The sequence below is a fragment of the Anarhichas minor genome, unplaced genomic scaffold, assembly GCF_050575085.1.
Source record: "Anarhichas minor isolate MPS153535 unplaced genomic scaffold, ASM5057508v1 ptg000009l, whole genome shotgun sequence".
In the NCBI taxonomy this organism is placed as follows: domain Eukaryota; kingdom Metazoa; phylum Chordata; class Actinopteri; order Perciformes; family Anarhichadidae; genus Anarhichas; species Anarhichas minor.
In genome coordinates, this window is record NW_027466455.1 from 4,409,584 (window position 1) to 4,427,457 (window position 17,874).

The 17,874-nt window shown below is 43.7% G+C and overlaps 1 protein-coding gene across 1 annotated transcript; it reads left to right on the forward strand.

Moving 5' to 3' along the window:
- Positions 1-29: 29 nt before the first annotated feature.
- On the forward strand, positions 30-12,268 carry rab1ba (zRAB1B, member RAS oncogene family a). The gene is made up of 6 exons (XM_076087182.1): positions 30-311; positions 4,202-4,274; positions 4,372-4,467; positions 5,861-5,956; positions 6,889-7,020; positions 8,281-12,268. Exons 1-6 carry the CDS (start codon positions 298-300, stop codon positions 8,473-8,475), a joined length of 606 nt encoding a protein of 201 aa, XP_075943297.1. The 5' UTR covers positions 30-297; the 3' UTR covers positions 8,476-12,268.
- The last annotated feature ends 5,606 nt before the right edge of the window (positions 12,269-17,874 follow it).

The window sequence follows — 17,874 nt, forward strand, 5'->3', positions numbered from 1 at the left end:
CGTCACTACCGCACCTGCGCAGCCATCTTGAGCCGCTAGCAAGCAACGGGCACAGAAAGGCAAAAAAACAGGAGTAAAATACAACAGCCTAACCTGAGGAAACAGGGATACGTCCGCTAGAATCAAGGACATATGAAACAATAAAGGTCGAACACAGTGGAACGACCACGGGACAATAACGGAGACGGTAAAACAGCCATCTAAGTGCCTCGGATACCCGGACCTACAAGTCATCTTTTTCGCCGGAATAGGACGGAAGAGTCGAGTCGCCGACAGAAAAACATCCAGAGTGAAACCATGAATCCAGAATAGTGAGTCACATTTAACGCTCCATTGTGAGGCGGCTGCTGTCGACTGCAGTTAGAAGTCGTTATATGTTGGTGTGGGTTGTTGTGTAACCTTGTATTAATAATGCAGGCTAATCGTGCTGTCGATACATGTATTGTTAAACATTAGCTAACGTTCGCTGACTCCCGTGAACAGGGCGCGGACGGCTGCTCTTAATGTGTCAGTCTCGCGGACGTGTTTTCTTTAAAACGTCAGCTGACAGTTTTGCTCGTGCCTCACCGTGTCGGCTGTGGCACGCGACCTTTTCACGGGACAAATAGTCCAGTGTGTAAAACCAGTGAGAAAACGGTCAGAATAAAGTCTAATGAAGACCTTTAGCTTGACATTAACGTTACATGAAGTAATGTAATTAACAGATGTACCTGTATCCTCCATTGACAGCCTAACGCTAGCCTATTTTTTCAGGGTAGTTTTTTCATGGACACAGGGTTGTCGCCTTTATACACACGGGTGCATAACGTGATTGTACGTACACCGTTCAGACGCCCGGTAACGTTACTCTAATTTCGCCATAAGTGCGTTTGGTTTCTACTTTTGTAAAATTCAAGTTTTTAGAAATGTCTTCCGGTTTACAACAATGCTTCACGTTACGATCAGAGTGGACTATTGGCATGTCAATGATTTGTAGATGTACTTAACTACTTTTGGTATTTCTAGCTATTTCGTTAAAACGTGGTTAGCAGGTCCTTATGTTGAATGATGTCGTACCTGCTATGTATGCTAATTTCGCGGATAAAATACTCTGCGCTGCGCTGCTTGTCTGGGCTATTGCTACATGATATGGCAGTGTAGCAGATGTTTGACGGGTGTAGCAGATGTTTGACGGGTGTAGCTGATGTTTGACGGGTGTAGCTGATGTTTGACGGGTGTAGCAGATGTTTGACAGCCGACCTGCTGCCCTGAAATGAGAGGAACACCCGCTTGTCATCGAATCTGTCAGCCGGTGCTGAAAGCAGAGACTTCCCTTTGAGTCCTGATGGAACCCTGTCTAACTAGCTCAGCTAACGCCTCCACACCCTTGGCAGACAACCATTGTTTGTCAGTATGTTTGCTTTATATCCCTGTCTGTCGTTAGATATGCCTTTATACCGCCTACTGTTACACACTGGATCATAGGAGTGCACCTGGTTGGGGCATTCTCAAATATTTGGTGCCACTTTCTAGTAAAGCACATGTAACTAATAGATGAATTAAAGGTTAACAAATCATTAATAATGCTTCATAGAGCACTCATAAAAACATTTTACTATTGTTTATTCTCCTCCAGCATTACAGGTAACTCTTAAGTTAATCAGGAAACGTCTCTCCATTGGATCATTTGACTACATGTCTTGTTCAAAAAGGCAGCAGAGCATTTGGACAACAATCCAATTAGTAACAGCTTATTACCATCACCAACTGCAGACCTGACTTAATAGCTTGTTATTAAAACCCCTCTGTTTATGACTAATCTATTTATAACTGCAGACCCTGTTGCTAAAAACAGGTATTTCATTGCTCAATATAAACAGTACGCTTTTATTATTCAAGCCAACGTTCTGGAATGCCTCAATGTTTGTTGTCTTAACACGACGATTTACAGTTTTGCTTAAATAAAACGGGGCTTAAAAAACAAATACAACAATGATGGATGATCAAGCGATGTGGTGATTTGGTGACAATCTTGAGTAGTTTTTAGTGTTTTATACTGCAGAGCAAGTCAGTCAGTACTCCAGAAGGATGGAGGCTCCATACCCACCTGGCCTATGATAAATCTGTGACAGCCTGCAACGTTTTAATGCTGCATTTAATACTAATGTTTTACATTAGCATTGTCCTGATTATCTACTATTTAGTATCGACCGAAGTGTGTCTGTTAAAAGTTGGCTTCTAATCTCAGATTCATGATCTTGTTTACGTATTCTTTTATCAGTTTTAGATTTAAATAATACTTTTGCTAATTTCATTAAGAAAAAAAAGTGTTCTTGTTCACAGCACTGACTTTTAAAAGGTCTTTTTTTGTTTGCCATGTTTGGTCACCTTATCTTTTGATTGAATTAAGATACTACGCAGTCATGCGTCAGCTGAATAATGGAAATGACTTAAAGAATAAAAGCTTTATCACAGTAACTGAACAAATCCCCACAGTCAAACTACTTCATTTGCTTCACCATTGTCCCAGATGCCCGTGAGCGTGCTAGTAAACAAACCAACGCATGTGCAGCGTTGTCTGGTTCCAGTTCTGACTGTAACAGCGATATTTAAAATATCACTCAGGCTACAAATACTAAAAACAGTTATTTTATGGGGGCATGTTTTGCTGTCCCTATTTATTTAAATGTTACAAAAGTGGTTGCCACTGATGGAAACCTTCACTCTCTAGTCCTCCTTGTACGGGTTTTTTTTTCCCATTATTTTTAACATTTGAGAACTTTGGCTTTTTTTGTTAAAAGAAAAAAAAAAGTTGAAAAACCTATCATAATCCTCAAAGTAAGGAATCAGAGAATGTAACCTTTTTGTGTCAAAATAAAACTGAAAGTTTCAAATGAAACACTGCTCTACTTATTAACTCATCACCACTTAACTGCCTTTTTCTTATCACTGAGTTGAAGTACAAATGAGGCGATGCAGTCATGGTGCTGTTGAATGAGTGATACCTGATTGACCAGTCCTGGTGGCCCTCAGCAGCGGTCCACATCAACACCATCCACAGCTGTGTAGAAATGTGAACTGGGCTGATTGCAACAGTGCTGTTGATCAAATGTTAGTGGGGTTTTACCAGCTGATTGAGTGTCAGGCTGTGATACATGACAGGTGTCAGTTTTCCTGTGACACAAGAACAGCAGTGGCGTTGGGCAATCCTCTCCAGCTGTCTGTCCTGTGTGTCAAATTCATGTGATGTTGTTTAACTCTCAGTGATGGGGGGGGGGGGGGGGGGGGGGGGGGTGTTCCATCATTTCGGAAGAACCTGCCTGTAATAGGAGTGAGCATCAAACCTCATTCCAGGGCCGGATCAGATTGCTGGAGGGGCCCCGGGGCCCACATGTGAAGTGTGTGCTTGGCCCCTGTTAACCCTGCCATTCCGACAGTTCAGTTTGTGTATGGATTACTGCCCGGCCCTAGCATTGTTTTACTCTTGACTTTTTGTTGAATTGCAAACAGTAGTTGGACAAAAACTAACTTCTATACTCAAGGTCCCCTCACAAGTTTTTTTTTCTGGAGCTTTTAAACGCAACATCTGAGAAAGCTCCAGAAAAGATATTAAATGGATCTTAAGTTAAGACTTTTTTTCGTCAAAACAGAAATTATTTTTGGAAAATACGACATTAAAGGTATTGTTTTTTCAAGACGATCCTAATAGTTGATATAATGCCTATTTTAATGTATTGTTATTTGCTGAAGTCCAGCCAACTCTGTCATACTGTACTCTTTACTGCACTGACCTTTGAATGTCTGTTCTACTCCTAGTCTATTTCTACAACCCAAAGCAAGTGTGTGTGTGTGTGTGTGTGTGTGTGTGTGTGTGTGTGTGTGTGTGTGTGTGTGTGTGTGTGTGTGTGTGTGTGTGTGTGTGTGTGTGTGTGTGTGTGTGTGTGTGTGTGTGTGTGTGTGTGTGTGAGAAAGCATAAGATATCTTCTCCCTCTGATGTGTTGACAAATGTTAATTTGTTCCGCCGCTGAAAATAGTCCCATAAATGTATATTTCCTCCTTTCTCAGTAACTGTTACTAAAGACTAAAGTGACCAGCTGTTTCAGGAAAATACTGAGGCTTTGTAAAAAAAAAAACTAAATTTAAGTGTTTTTAAGCATATTCAGTAGAAACCAATCGTCTTGTAGCTGAGACCTGTGCTAACCTGGATTGTTCTTCCTTCAGTGACTACCTGTTCAAGCTCCTGCTCATCGGAGACTCTGGAGTAGGAAAGTCCTGTCTCTTGCTCCGCTTCGCCGTAAGTAGCTCCGTCTCACCCTCCAAGACGCATTTTTCCTTCACTGTCGGCCTCTAAATGTCCCGGTTCCAACCACGACCTGTGTCCCTCTCTGCAGGACGACACCTACACTGAGAGCTACATCAGCACCATCGGAGTGGACTTTAAGATCCGCACCATCGAGCTGGACGGCAAGACCATCAAACTGCAGATTGTGAGTGCACACACACACACACATATTGAGACCGAGCCGTAACTGTATCCTGGTTTAATTAAGGGAACAGGCTCTGCCATCCCAAACACAACCAGTTTGTAAAGCAGACACGCTCTAACTCTGCTCACACTATACACTCCTGGTCAGCTTTTTCGTTTTGTTTGTTCAACTTAGGGTAAAACACTGTGCTCTGTCATTCTTTTACCCAGCCGTCCAATCACAGTGTTGAAACAGATTCATTGTTGACAGAGAAATCATTTAACCTGCATGTTTGTATGTAGCCAATTAAATTCATAATATTCATTATTTCAATGTAAACTCAGCAAATCATTATTATTCAGGAAGATTATATAAAACAGGTAGCCCTCCATATTTCTCTCTAGCCTCCCATCGCCTGAAGCTATAAGAACTTTGTGAGGCTTCAGTACTAGGTTCCTCTGTGAGTTTCCGATGTATTCTCAAGCTGGTACTGGTACTGGTACTGGTGTACAGCCCACTGACTCAAGCAGACCAATCCCGTTAGACCGCTCTGCCTCCAACCCCTGAAAGCACCTGATACTTAGATTTAGTATAACTTCCTCAGCAGCGCTCAGATTTATTTCCAGGAACTCCCTTCAAGAGAGGTGACATGACAATAACTACAGGTATAATCATTCAGTGCTGCTTGTTCAAAATAAGCTTTATTTATATTGCTCAATTAGATCTACAAAGTCTGAGGCCACCACAGGATTATTGTGAGGCCCACATTAATGTTGGACATGGATGTATGCACGCCTGGATGTCCCGTGTGTCCAAGTGTGCAACATTATTAAATGGGGTTTAAGAGAAGTCCGACTTGGCTATGAAAGACCTGCTTCATTAAGCAGGACCTCCCTAAACGAAGTCACGTTGATCGGATTGGATTTGTGCTGTCAGATGAAGCAGCGCTCGCATCAAATCATCGATGGCAGGAAGTCGGCCACAAAAGAATCCACTGTGTCCCTCACAGGCACAGAAATAGAACTGCTAATACTGTTAAGAGTCCGGCATACACCTGTAGCCTCAACTGCCAACTACATAAAAGCATAAGTTTATTTTTTTCTGCTCCATAAATACTTTAGATGAAATAAAAGCCTCAAATGATAGTGTTGTGGTGAGCGGGAATAAAGAACACCAAGTCAGCTGTACTCTATTAGCTCGTAAAAGAATGTGGTGGACTCAGTGTAATGTGCATCAGTAACGTCATCGTGACACGCTGCTCCCAACAATAGATGAGATCACATTGCCTCAAGGGTTCCTGGAGTTGTTATTTATTTGTTTATTCCGATTCTTTATGAAATGGTGTTTTGTGGTATCGATTTCTAATCCTTTCTCCCTTGCGGTCGTTTTCTGTCTCTGCCCGTCTCTCTCTCAGTGGGACACTGCCGGTCAGGAGAGGTTTCGCACCATCACCTCCAGTTACTACCGCGGAGCCCACGGCATCATAGTTGTATATGATGTGACGGATCAGGTGGGTTCAGAGGAGGAAATGACTCCGACACTTTATCATAGCTTAGTTTAGTTACTTTGTCCTTCGTAACAATAAATAAATGTGTTGCGGTTCTGTCACCAGCTGTGTTCCACTGTTAACGTGTTAATGTGTGAAGTGGTTCTGCTCCCAGCATGATATATAGAGCTAATTAAAAAGTATATTCATTTCAATCTGATTTTAGCTTTTAGGAATCAACTACCCTTAAAACAAACTTTACTTAAAGGGACAGTTCACCCTAAATTCAAAAATACATGTTTACCTCTGACCTGTAGTATTTATTAATCCAGATATATTGCTCTGAACGACGTATATTGCTCCTTTTAATGTTTACATCTCGCAATGTCACGAGCCTCTCGTCCATGAGTAGACGCACGCTTCCTTCTGCGCGGTGATGCGATTGGCAGCGGTGTAGTTCGGTAGAAAGAAAATAGTTCCGACATGAAACTGCTCACAACGAGGTCTGTGGCTTGTCATGAGTAACAGAGTTATGGTTTTGTGGAGAGAGACGTTGCTGTTTAGTTTTTCAAATTTATATTTTTGACGCTTTGAGCAGCATAAGCTGAGTATAGTTCCTGTTATGTTGGAGAGAAGGCAGACATCTCTACGGCCGATATATCTCCAACACTTGGCGACTCACACCAGCTGCTCTCTATATTGGTAAATAGTAGTATAGGTGAGAGGAACAATGTGTTTTTGATTTGTGGATGAACTGTCCCTTTAAATTAGGAGAATACTTCTGCAGAAGTCATGATCTTGTCCGACTTCATTTATGAGACAAACTAAAAAGAAAACCCTTTGATTGATTGTGAAATGCAAACTACTATTCCCTCTGACTGTATGAGTTCCACTGCACAGTCACATGGTGTTAAACCGCTGTAAACTGACCCGCTCACGTTCTCGTCACCACGCAGGAGTCCTATAACAACGTCAAGCAGTGGCTTCAGGAAATCGACCGCTACGCCAGCGAAAATGTCAACAAGCTGCTGGTGGGCAACAAGTGTGACCTGACCACCAAGAAAGTAGTGGACTACACAACAGCCAAGGTACGGCTGCTTCCTAACAACGTGTCTGTTACAGAGCGACGCCCATTTTAGACTATTCTTTTGATCGGTTAATAAGAAAAGTCAGTCACTGAAAAACATTTCGGGTATTGCAATTATCTATCTCTAATGGTAAATTCAGCATTATGTACATTAACACACTCATCGTCTCCTGAAAACTCCTGAAAAGACGTTTCCCTTTCTAACACATGTACTAGCTTCTACTTTGCCATCTTTGTGATTGCTGTAAAGCTGCATGAGTGGACACTTGCTGCTGATCTTTCACATTAAAAGCCCACAAGGAAAAGGACGGATTATGCCCATTGCACTACTAGAGGTCTTATAATGTGAAACAATTGGACTGTCAACGTAATGAGTGAAGCTTGGAAGCTCTCAACTATTCAGTTCTTTCTGTGAGACTGGACCAGCGAGGACGACGGTATTTAGACCGTTAAGGGTTCGTGCCATCTGTCCATTATTTTCTCAATTAAAGGGAGACACTACAGGAGAATACAGTAAAGAAATGAACGAATAGATATCACAATGACTCTTTCCCAGTCGATTACTTACATTAAGACATTAAGTATTTATAGTATTAGAAGTGTTCTGAAAATATATGTTTAAATGTGTAAATGAGGCATTTCATATCGCATAAAAGATGTGCTTATTTGCAAAATTTCCAAAACGCATATCTGAACTTGGTGTAATGGGTTTTTTACAGAGGGCATCTCTCTGCATCACTCTATAAATCATACAATACTGTCAACAGACCTAATGAATTTAGTAGAAGTCTACAGGCGCAAAGAGACAAAGTAGTGAAATAAACACCTAAATGAGTGTTTTGGATGCTTTTTTTCACCACAATGTTTCTGCCTGTAGTGTCTCTTAATAGTAAACAGAAAACCCCCACAAGAGCATCAACTACACGTGTGTGCTGGCAGTCCTCCACAGTAGTGCGTCTGTAACTGTGCGCGTCTGTAACTGTGCGCGTCTGTAACTGTGCGCGCGTCTGTAACTGTGCGCACTTCTGTAACTGGGCGCTTCTGTAACTGCGCGCTTCTGTAACTGTGCGCGTCTGTAACTGCGCGTCTGTAACTGTGCGCGTCTGTAACGGCCCGAGTCTGTAGCTGCGTGCGTCTGTAACTGCGTGCGTCTGTAGCTGCGTGCGTCTGTAACTGTGTGCGTCTGTTGTCGGTCTGACAGAGACTCTCCCCTCTCTGTTTTTAATGCACACTTTAACTACGAGCTTCTTTTCGTTGGCAGGAGTTCGCCGACTCCTTGGCCATCCCCTTCCTGGAGACGAGCGCCAAGAACGCTACCAACGTGGAGCAGGCCTTCATGACCATGGCTGCGGAGATCAAGAAGCGCATGGGCCCCGGGGCCACGGCCGGCGGAGACAAGCCCAACCTAAAGATCGAGAGCACCCCCGTCCGGCAGTCCGGAGGGGGCTGCTGTTAAGAGACCCCCTTGCCCCCCCCCCCCCCCCCATCACCACCCCCCTCCACCATTTCCACTGAATTCTCCCTTTCTGTGTTCCCTCCCATGATCTCTGTCACTCCCTCACCGCACCGTTCCCCCAGAAACACCCTGTTACCCAGACTCCCTGAGTGACGGTTGGCCCAACAGAGGAGTAAACTGTTAGTGTTTAGATTAGTAAACAGATTGAAACTTTACAAGGTTCATTTGGGGCACCCATCAAACAACCGAGAGAGGAAAGCTGTGAGGGAGGGACAGACGCCAAGGCCAACAGGACAGAAAGAAAACGGACTGGAGGGGGGGGGGGGGGGGGGGGGGCAGGGCAGATGAAGATTAGGTTTCCACACACACACACTGTAGTGGGGAGGAACAGGTTAAAAGAGATTTCAGCCTTTTGGCCAAATTCTCGTCAGGCTGCGTCTGTCTTTGTTGATCTCATTTTAGGTCCAAACTGGAATTATTTACCTGCACACACACACACACACACACACACACACACACACACACACACACACACACATTTTCAGTGTGCTCGAGTCACACACTGTAGGAAGTATCATCGCTATTTATTGATGAAGGCCCATTCGGTGAGGCTCCATCCGTCGTCCTCCTCAGCCTCCACGCTCACTTTCTTAAGATGTGTTCAGACGGGATGCAAAGGGACTTTTCGCATTACGTCATTCAGGTGAATTTGAGCCACATACCTGATCTCCTGCACTTGCTGTGGGTGAAATCTTATTTATGCCCACTCAAGACTTTCCACTGACTTTGCACGTCCCGTCCTGTCTGAACACACCTTTCTAAGCTTCTGTTTACGGAAGATGGAAGCAGTTAAGGGAATAAAAAAAGAGGTCGCTTTCACGACTCTTCACATTTAGCCAACCGCTGCATTAAGTGAGCATGATTGTCGGATTAAAGGTGCGCCGTGGGAAAAAGGGGTTATTAAGATGCTGTTAGAAAATCCGGCAAGCATTTCATTTGAAGCGTATTAAAGCGGCAAAGAGAAATGTCTTTCCAGAAACAAGCTAGGCAGCGTGGTGACCACTCGCGCGGCTAGTTAGCGAGCCACAGCGGGCTAACTTCTAACCAGTTCACATAGCCAGCTAGACGCAAGTTAACACAGTTTACCCAAGAGACCAAGTTGTACCATCTTGTCTGCAGACTGTGTCTCTTTGTGAGGAAGCTAACGAGATATCTAACGCGATAGCCTGACCCGATGTCTGACTCTTCGGCTCTCTGTTCCCTCTGAAGTCAGAACTGCCAACACGGTTTAAATTGATGTCAGAAATTCACCACAGCTGATTTACAGAAAAGCTTTGGGCAGATTTACTTTGCGGCTATTCAGCTGAAATAAATCAGTTTAGTCTCAAAAGGTTTCCGTCACACATGCTGGGGTGATCCAGGCCTCTGAACCTGTAATGAGATCACATACAGCAGCACAGACTCACTGTAGTTGTAGTTGATTCCACAAATAGAGCTGGGCTGGAGGCAGTGGTTGTGAGAGCTGCAGTATACGTTGTTAGTTTTGTAGTCTTCATTTAATCTATAAAAGAAAGCAATGTGACAAAATGCTGTAACATTTAGCACAGCCACTTCCTGGAATGACACTAAATATTACAGTCCAGGGGCAGATAACACTGCATACAGATGAAGAAGAGTGAGGGGGGGGGGGGGCACTCAGTTTAACTTAAAGAGAAACGATTGGCAAAATCCTGCATATTCTTACAATGACTTTTATTATTGTCGTGGTTTATATTGTTTTTTTTTTCATTTTTATTTTTCATACTGATACAACTTTTACAATAACCCAAAGCTCTCTTGTTCCGTATGTGACGGAGGAGGTTTCAGGACGTCACTACATTCTTGCTTGTTTGCAGATGAAGCCGAGGAGGAGACGTGGTGTGGGTGTGTCTGTCGGCTGAGGATGTGTGTGTGTGTGTGTGTGTGTGGGGGGGGGGGGGGGTTCCTTGTCCCTCTCCTGTGCATCGGAAGCTTTAGTGTTCCAGTTTGTCGTTTCTTGTGTATTTCTTCTTCTTACATTTCAGTCCTTAACACAAATGACTCCGTTCAAATGAACGAGGAAGTGTGTTTGCGTTTTCAGACGCTGTCGGAGGATTGGAGCTCTTCTGAAGTAGACTGAGGCCTTTACAGTCAACACGACGGGTGGTTTAACATTTGGACACGGGAAGACTTCCTCTGTCCTGTTGAAATTCTAGCCATATCTTTCACCGTCCTCATCACTAGAATAATGTTATTTCACTTGAGAGGAGCAAACTGGAGCCAGCAGTTGTTCTCGACGTTTATGTGAACAGGACTTGAGGTTCTGTTTGGATCGGACACAGGCTGCATGGTTGGCGTGGTAACAGTGTTTACGTGCCTGGAGCTCTGAAGCGGCTCATAGCTGTCGGGCCTCAGCCCTGTCTCCAGGGAAACGGGAAGGAATGTGAGGAGGAGAGCGTCCCTTGACCTTACAGAGGTACTAAAGTAGCATCAGGGCCTTCTGAGAACTCTTCTATTGGTCTCGGCTATCTGTCAGGGAGATCCACGCTGAGCAGAAGCTGCTCCATAGTCGGTTTCATCACTTGTGTTGTGTTCGGGGAGCATTCCGGAGGTTCAGGGACTGACTGGTCTTGGTTTGTTGACCGGATATGAACTCCCCCCCCCCCTTCCAGCCAACCGTGTCACTGCAACTCGACAAATTCCTCGAGATCCTCCCCGACTCGCCCCTCCGCTGAGATAGGGGAGTCTGGCCCAGGCTCCTGTAACACCAACACAGTTCTCCTGAGACCTGAATACAGACGAGTCCACATCGTGTTGACAACAGTAGCCTCCCCCCACCTGTGACACCGCGTCACTGATTGATGCTCGGTCAGAAGACAGAGTGCTGTGACACTGATGATCGGCATCACCTGGAGACGTGTGTGTGTGTGTGTGTGTGTGTGTGGGTGTGTGGTGGCATCATTGTCATCAGATGTATTTTTAGCCTTGTGTTTTTCAGCCCTGTTGAGCTAAACTAGAAATGCTGTTTGCTGTGCAGGACTGGAATCTGAAATTGAGGGGGAGGGAAGGAACCAGCAGTAAGTGTGTGTATGCGCACGTGTGTGGGGTTAGCGTGTAACATTCCTGAGCTCTTTGGACACATGTTGGCATCCCGGCAGTCTCACTTGAGTAGATGCAAAACAAGCAATCGTTTGAAACTCGACACACACACACACACACCGGATGTTTTAGGGTTTGATGACTGATTTTTTTTGTTTGTTTTTTTTGTTTGTTTTTTGTTTATCTTTGTTTCAACAAGTCTTGCTATTCTACTGGTTTTAATGTATTCATTGAATACTACTCTGTGTCGTTTAGTCCACAGAAGTATGAGGGGGCGCTGGGTAGGGCGGGGTCTCCTGTGAGGGCGGGGTCAAAGAGACGCAGGGTGGGGCTTTTGCATATGAATGTGATTCTGATGAAACAAAACACTTTTCTCCTTAAGTTCACTTTTTGTATCGGTTCGGTTTTGAAAGGGGGTATTTTTCCACATCATTTGCACACGTTGTCCGTCGCTGTTCAAAGGCTTAATGAAGGCACTCACTAGGTGGTGTTTGTTCATAAAAAGCACCGGGCAGGAGCTCGCCTGTCAAGTCACCTTCTGTCTTCTTTTCTGTTCAGCTTGTTCGCTTTGGTGCCGTCTCCCTGCTGAGTTTGATCATGTTTTTGTTTTCTTTTTCTTTCTGTACATATTATAAATATACTATATATAATAAAATGATGAAAAGATCAACGTCAACATGAGAGCTGGTCTGGTATTGTTGTCATGGGTTCATGGGGGAGGGGCCGAACCTTTCACTTTATATTCGTGTTGTCAAAGCTCTCGTGGACCCGATGTCTCAGTAACACCGGGGGGCTTTAATGTCCACCGGGACCCAGGGAGGGTTAGAATGTGGGAGTCAAATGTCGCCGTGACATTGAAGAGATTTAATCCGAGATTAAAGTAAAAAACATTATGAGAAAAAAACTTTGATATTCTATGAGATGAAAGCAGTCACTTTAGAGCAGGGGTCTCAAACTCATTTTCACTCCGGGCCACATCAGCATCATGGTCGCCCACAAAGGGCCGGTTGTAAATGTAACTACTCGTAACATATTGTTAAGTAACTCTCTGCATTTGATTATTGTTTATTCAAGAGTAAAAATATTGTACATGCAGTTATATAAATGTAAAATATATTTAAGCACATTTGTAATTATAACTTAAATCCTTTTAATTTAGGGTTAAGAAACCCACATTACTCTATCAAAGATCAAACTATTAAAGAAAATAGCAAAGACAAATATCAAACAAGTTATTACAATAACTTTGTTCAAAGCTTAAAATCCTTTCAAGGGTGTGTTTTCACAATCCCACGTGAAGTATTTCATGTGTTTTAAAGCCAGTTTAAAGTAGTCTTCAATGTACTCACAATACATTTCCATTTCTAGTGTACAGTAACCAGCCAAAGAGCTGCTTCTGTGACTGTTTAAGTATTTCATAATTTTGACTTTCAATCTCATAATTTTGACTTTCTATCTCAGAATTATGACTTTCTATCATAGTTATGACTTTCTATCTCCTAACTTCGACTTTCTATCTCATAATTTCGACTATGAGGATATTTTTATTATCAAGTCTAACTTAAAAAAAAAAAAAAAGTTTGAGTTTGAGACCTCTGCTTTAGAGGAAAACCAACAAATATAAATATATTATAATATTGTTGAATACATTGGTAATAAAAAAGCACTGTGCGGGGCTCACCTGTCAGTCACCTTCTGTCTCCCTGCTGAGTGTCTAAACATTTTTTGTATATATATCAATAATTATAATAAAAATGATTATACTCCACAAATCTACAAGAAAACATTTTGTCAAGGAATTTGCCACCTTAACAATAATAGAATATCAAGTTTTCTCCACGAATATTTCCACCATCCACAGCCACTAATTATTATTATTGTTTACCTCCATTGGTCCAAATACACAGTCGTAGAACAAGACACTGAGGATAAGGAGAGATAAGAGCAACAGGACATATACTGTGTGGTATAAGCTGTGGCACATGTAAAAGTCTCTAACACAACTTAGTTGGTATCAAGTAATTATACCAATTATACCATCCATCCATCCATTTTCCTCTGCTTATCCGGGGTCGGGTCGCGGTGGCAACAGGCCAAGCGGGCTGACCCAGACCTCCCTCTCACCGGCAACATGTTCCAGCTCATTCTGGGGGATCCCGAGGCGTTCCCAGGCCAGCTGGGAGATGTAATCCCTCCAGCGTGTTCTGGGTCTTCCCCGGGGTCTCTTCCCAGTTGGACGTGCCTGGAAAACCTCCAGTGGGAGGCGTCCAGGAGGCATCCTAATTAGATGCCCGAACCACCTCAGCTGACTCCTTTCGACGCGAAGGAGTAGCGGCTCGACTCCAAGTTCCCTCCTGATGACCGAGCTCCTTACCCTATCTCTAAGGCTGAGCCCGGCCACCCTACGGAGGAAGCTCATTTCGGCCGCTTGTAGCCGCGACCTTGTCCTTTCGGTCACGACCCAGAGTTCGTGACCATAGGTGAGGGTAGGAACGTAGACCGAGTGGTAAATTGAGAGCTTTGCCTTCCGGCTCAGCTCCCTCTTCACCAAGACGGTCCGGTGCAGCGCCTGCTTTACTGCTGCAGCTGCACCGATCCGTCTGTCGATCTCCCGCTCCATCTTACCCTCACTCGTGAACAAGACCCCGAGATACTTGAACTCCTTCGCTTGAGGTAGGCACTCCGTCCCCACCTGGAGGGAGCAATCCACCGGTTTCCGGCAGAGCACCATGGCCTCAGATTTGGAGGTGCTAACTCTCATCCCCGCCGCTTCACACTCGGCTGCAAACCGCCCCAGTGAATGCTGGAGGTCATGATCCGAGGAGGCTAACAGGACCACATCATCTGCAAACAGCAGAGAGGCAATCCCGAGACCCCCGAACCTGACGTTCTCCACCCCCCAGCTGCGCCTAGATATCCTGTCCATGAAAGTCACCAACAGGACCGGAGACAAAGGGCAGCCCTGGCGGAGGCCAACACCCACCGGGAACGTGTCTGACTTATTGCCGAGAATTATACCAAATTATACCAAAATTATGCCAATTATACCAAAAGATGATAATCCAGTCTAATAGGATCAATGTGTCAGGATCAGTGTCGGAATGAATTTGAGGCTCATATGATTTTTTTCGATTCTATAAATCAGGAATAAACATTTTTGGTGATTGTAAAGGAACCCTTTAGTAGTTCAGAATTATACTTCCCAAAACAAAGAAAAACAACAATGAGGTGAAACATATTCTGACTCCTCCCTGATAGGGGTCAAGCTCCAAAAACACTGGATCCTACATTTCCCAAAATGTGGCATAAAAAATGTCTTAAAATAACAATATTTCAATTTTTTCTGGGACAATATAATTTCCAACAAAATGAGTTAAGCTTTCAAGGGCCCAGCCGTTAAAGGGGATTGGGGACATGGAGGCCGGCTATAATTGGTTCATTCTTAATATAAGCAATATAAGCTACATTATATTTTGAACCTAAATATTAAGACATCAAAAAGAAACATTGTGTTTATTGTTGCTTTAGTAAAATGTATCCTGTTTCAGAATGAAAACCCCTTCTCCTGAAAATGATGCGAGTGTGCGTGACTGAGAGTAAAATGCATCTTCATTTATGTTTGATAAAAGCCGATGGTGTTCATACGCTGCAGCTCGGAACGTTACATTTTGTTTGTACGCCCTCCGGCGTTTCAGAGAACAATGCAGCGCATAGAGCACAAACGCCTCCGTCTCTACATTCTCCAGCATATGGAGCCAAATCCAGACCAATAGCTTTGATCATTGGAGAAAAACAAAAAGCTGAAAGTTCAAATTTTGGTCTTGAACAATTTATTCAAACTAAAAATAAGTGCAAATAAGACCAACGTGTGAACTTTCAGTTTCAATATTTTTTTCAAATGATCAAAACTATTGGCCTGGATTTGGCTCCATAAACTCGCTCCGTCTGCGCTCGTATTATTTATTTAAAAATGTATAAAAGGAAATCGGGGGGGGATGGATGCAGCTGACAAAATTAATAATAGTAATATTATCTACAGTATACTTACAGGTGCACATACAGTGATGGCCTAAGTTTGTGTTTATGGCCAAAGCTAATTGTATAATATTGTGAAGACTGGTGTTTAGGCAGCAGAGCCCAAGCACAGCAATTATTTATTAAATGTTAATATTCACTGATTCAACAGACAATATTCCATTTATATCTCATTCTGTTCTGTAGGTCTACGTATGGAGCACTGTGGTGTGAGGTGTGACTGTGTGGGAAATGCTTTACTTGGGTAGCGACCTTTCTGTGTTAAAATCCCTCATCATAAAACGGTTAAATGAAAATAAAAAAAGTTTCCCAATTATAATAATCCATACTTGATATTTGGTTGCAAATTGTTCCCAGTTAGTGACGGCCTAACACCCCTGTAATAAAACACGTTGCTTTCTCTGTTCATGGGATCAATGTGGGAAACAATGAAAATGTGAAAATGAAATGATTTTGAAGGCCTCAACAGTAAAGCACAGGTGTAGGGAGTGAACATCCTAGTGGTAGCATGGAAACAGATACTGTGTTAGACCGCAGGGGGAGCTGCTGCCTGGCAACTTTCATATCAAGTCCCACAAAAGTTCCATATTTTGGTGCTGATGAGACCGTAACCATGCATTCCAGATCTGACGTCAACCCGGCCAGTACTTGTTGAGATATCTTGCACATTGACCGATATCTAAGATTGTAATGATTTACAATGACAGTTATTAGGGACGTTTCCTACACACACACACACATACAGTACGTCTTCTCCATAGGAGTGCGCTGTTGCTGTCTGCTGGAGCCACCGCAGGAACCATCCGTTACCCCGGCTACCATACTAGATCTCCCCCGGCTGCCTGTCACCCACATGGTGGCCGCCCTTGATTTGTACCCCTGCCTCTCTCCATGGAGCGTTTAAAAAAAAACACACGCACAGCAGATCGTGTGTAGGTGGGGGCAGCTTGGCTGTAGTACATCACTGTGTCAAACGGAGGGCAAATGAAGAGATACTTGACATTGAATTTGACCAGTTGTTGTTCGGGGGTCTGGCACCGATTTAAAAAAACTAAACAAAACCCTGCGGCAGCTCTGGGTGGGATCGCAGCTGCCCTCTGCATCCGCTCTGCAGCGCGACCTTTTCAGCAGATATCACATAATAAGCAGTATGTGCTCACATCCGATCCAGAATATGCAACCATGTGCACCTACATCAAGTGTTGGAGGTGTGTGTAAAGGTGCAGCTCCTTGTGGAGCTCTTGAATCTGGACAAATGGGGAGGCACGGGATGCTCGGTGACCTTGAGTTATTTTTAGCTCAACGGGGGCGCTGCAAACTGGGAGCAAAGGCTTAGAGACACTCCATGGAGTACGTAGCCACGTACACGTGTGCGTGCCGGCTGCTACTACGGTGAGAAGGGCTTCTCACAGGGAAAGAGGCGTCAAGCTGATGGAGATATGTAGAGCAGCCTTGTGACTGCGATGTTGTGCTTTAAGGATAATTCAGTTTTTTTAAAAGTTGAGTCTTTTTGTTCAAAATCATTTCTAGCAGTTATGATAGCATTGCGATCACCAAGTTACGTGCTAAGAGTATACCTGGAAATGTTGCGCGCACATCAAAGAATGGTTGATGTCGTAGAAATTGTCCAAGCTGAAGCAGGATGTTGGTGTGTTAGAGCGGAAAAAAACAACAACACAGCTGTTTTCTTTTGTACTTTTGAATCCAACTCCTAACTCTTGGGATCACTTTTGTTTGACACGCAGAGCATAAATGTTACACCTTTCATGGTGAAGATGTTATAATTCCTGCTTCAAGATTCACTGTTGACTTCTAGACCACTAGTCAAACTATGGAGCTTTTTTTAGCAGGTCCCCGTTTTGTTCATCTCACACACACACACACACACACACACACACACACACACACACACACACACACACACACACACACACACACACACACACACACACACACACACACACACACACACACACACACACACACACACACACACACACACACACACACCCCCCCCCCCCCAGTGGTTTCACACTTTCCACTGGTCAACAGGTGGCAGCAACACACCGAGATATACTGCAGTATGCCAACAGAGACAGTGAAGAAGAAGACTGCAAGCTTGTAAACAATGCTTGATTTAAAATAGTTTTAAGAGGCTTGTTTACGAGAAAATTCCACAGGTCACCTTTAAATTGGGATCAATCTCTACATTGGACAGTTTTGGTAATCATTTTACCATTCGCCTTT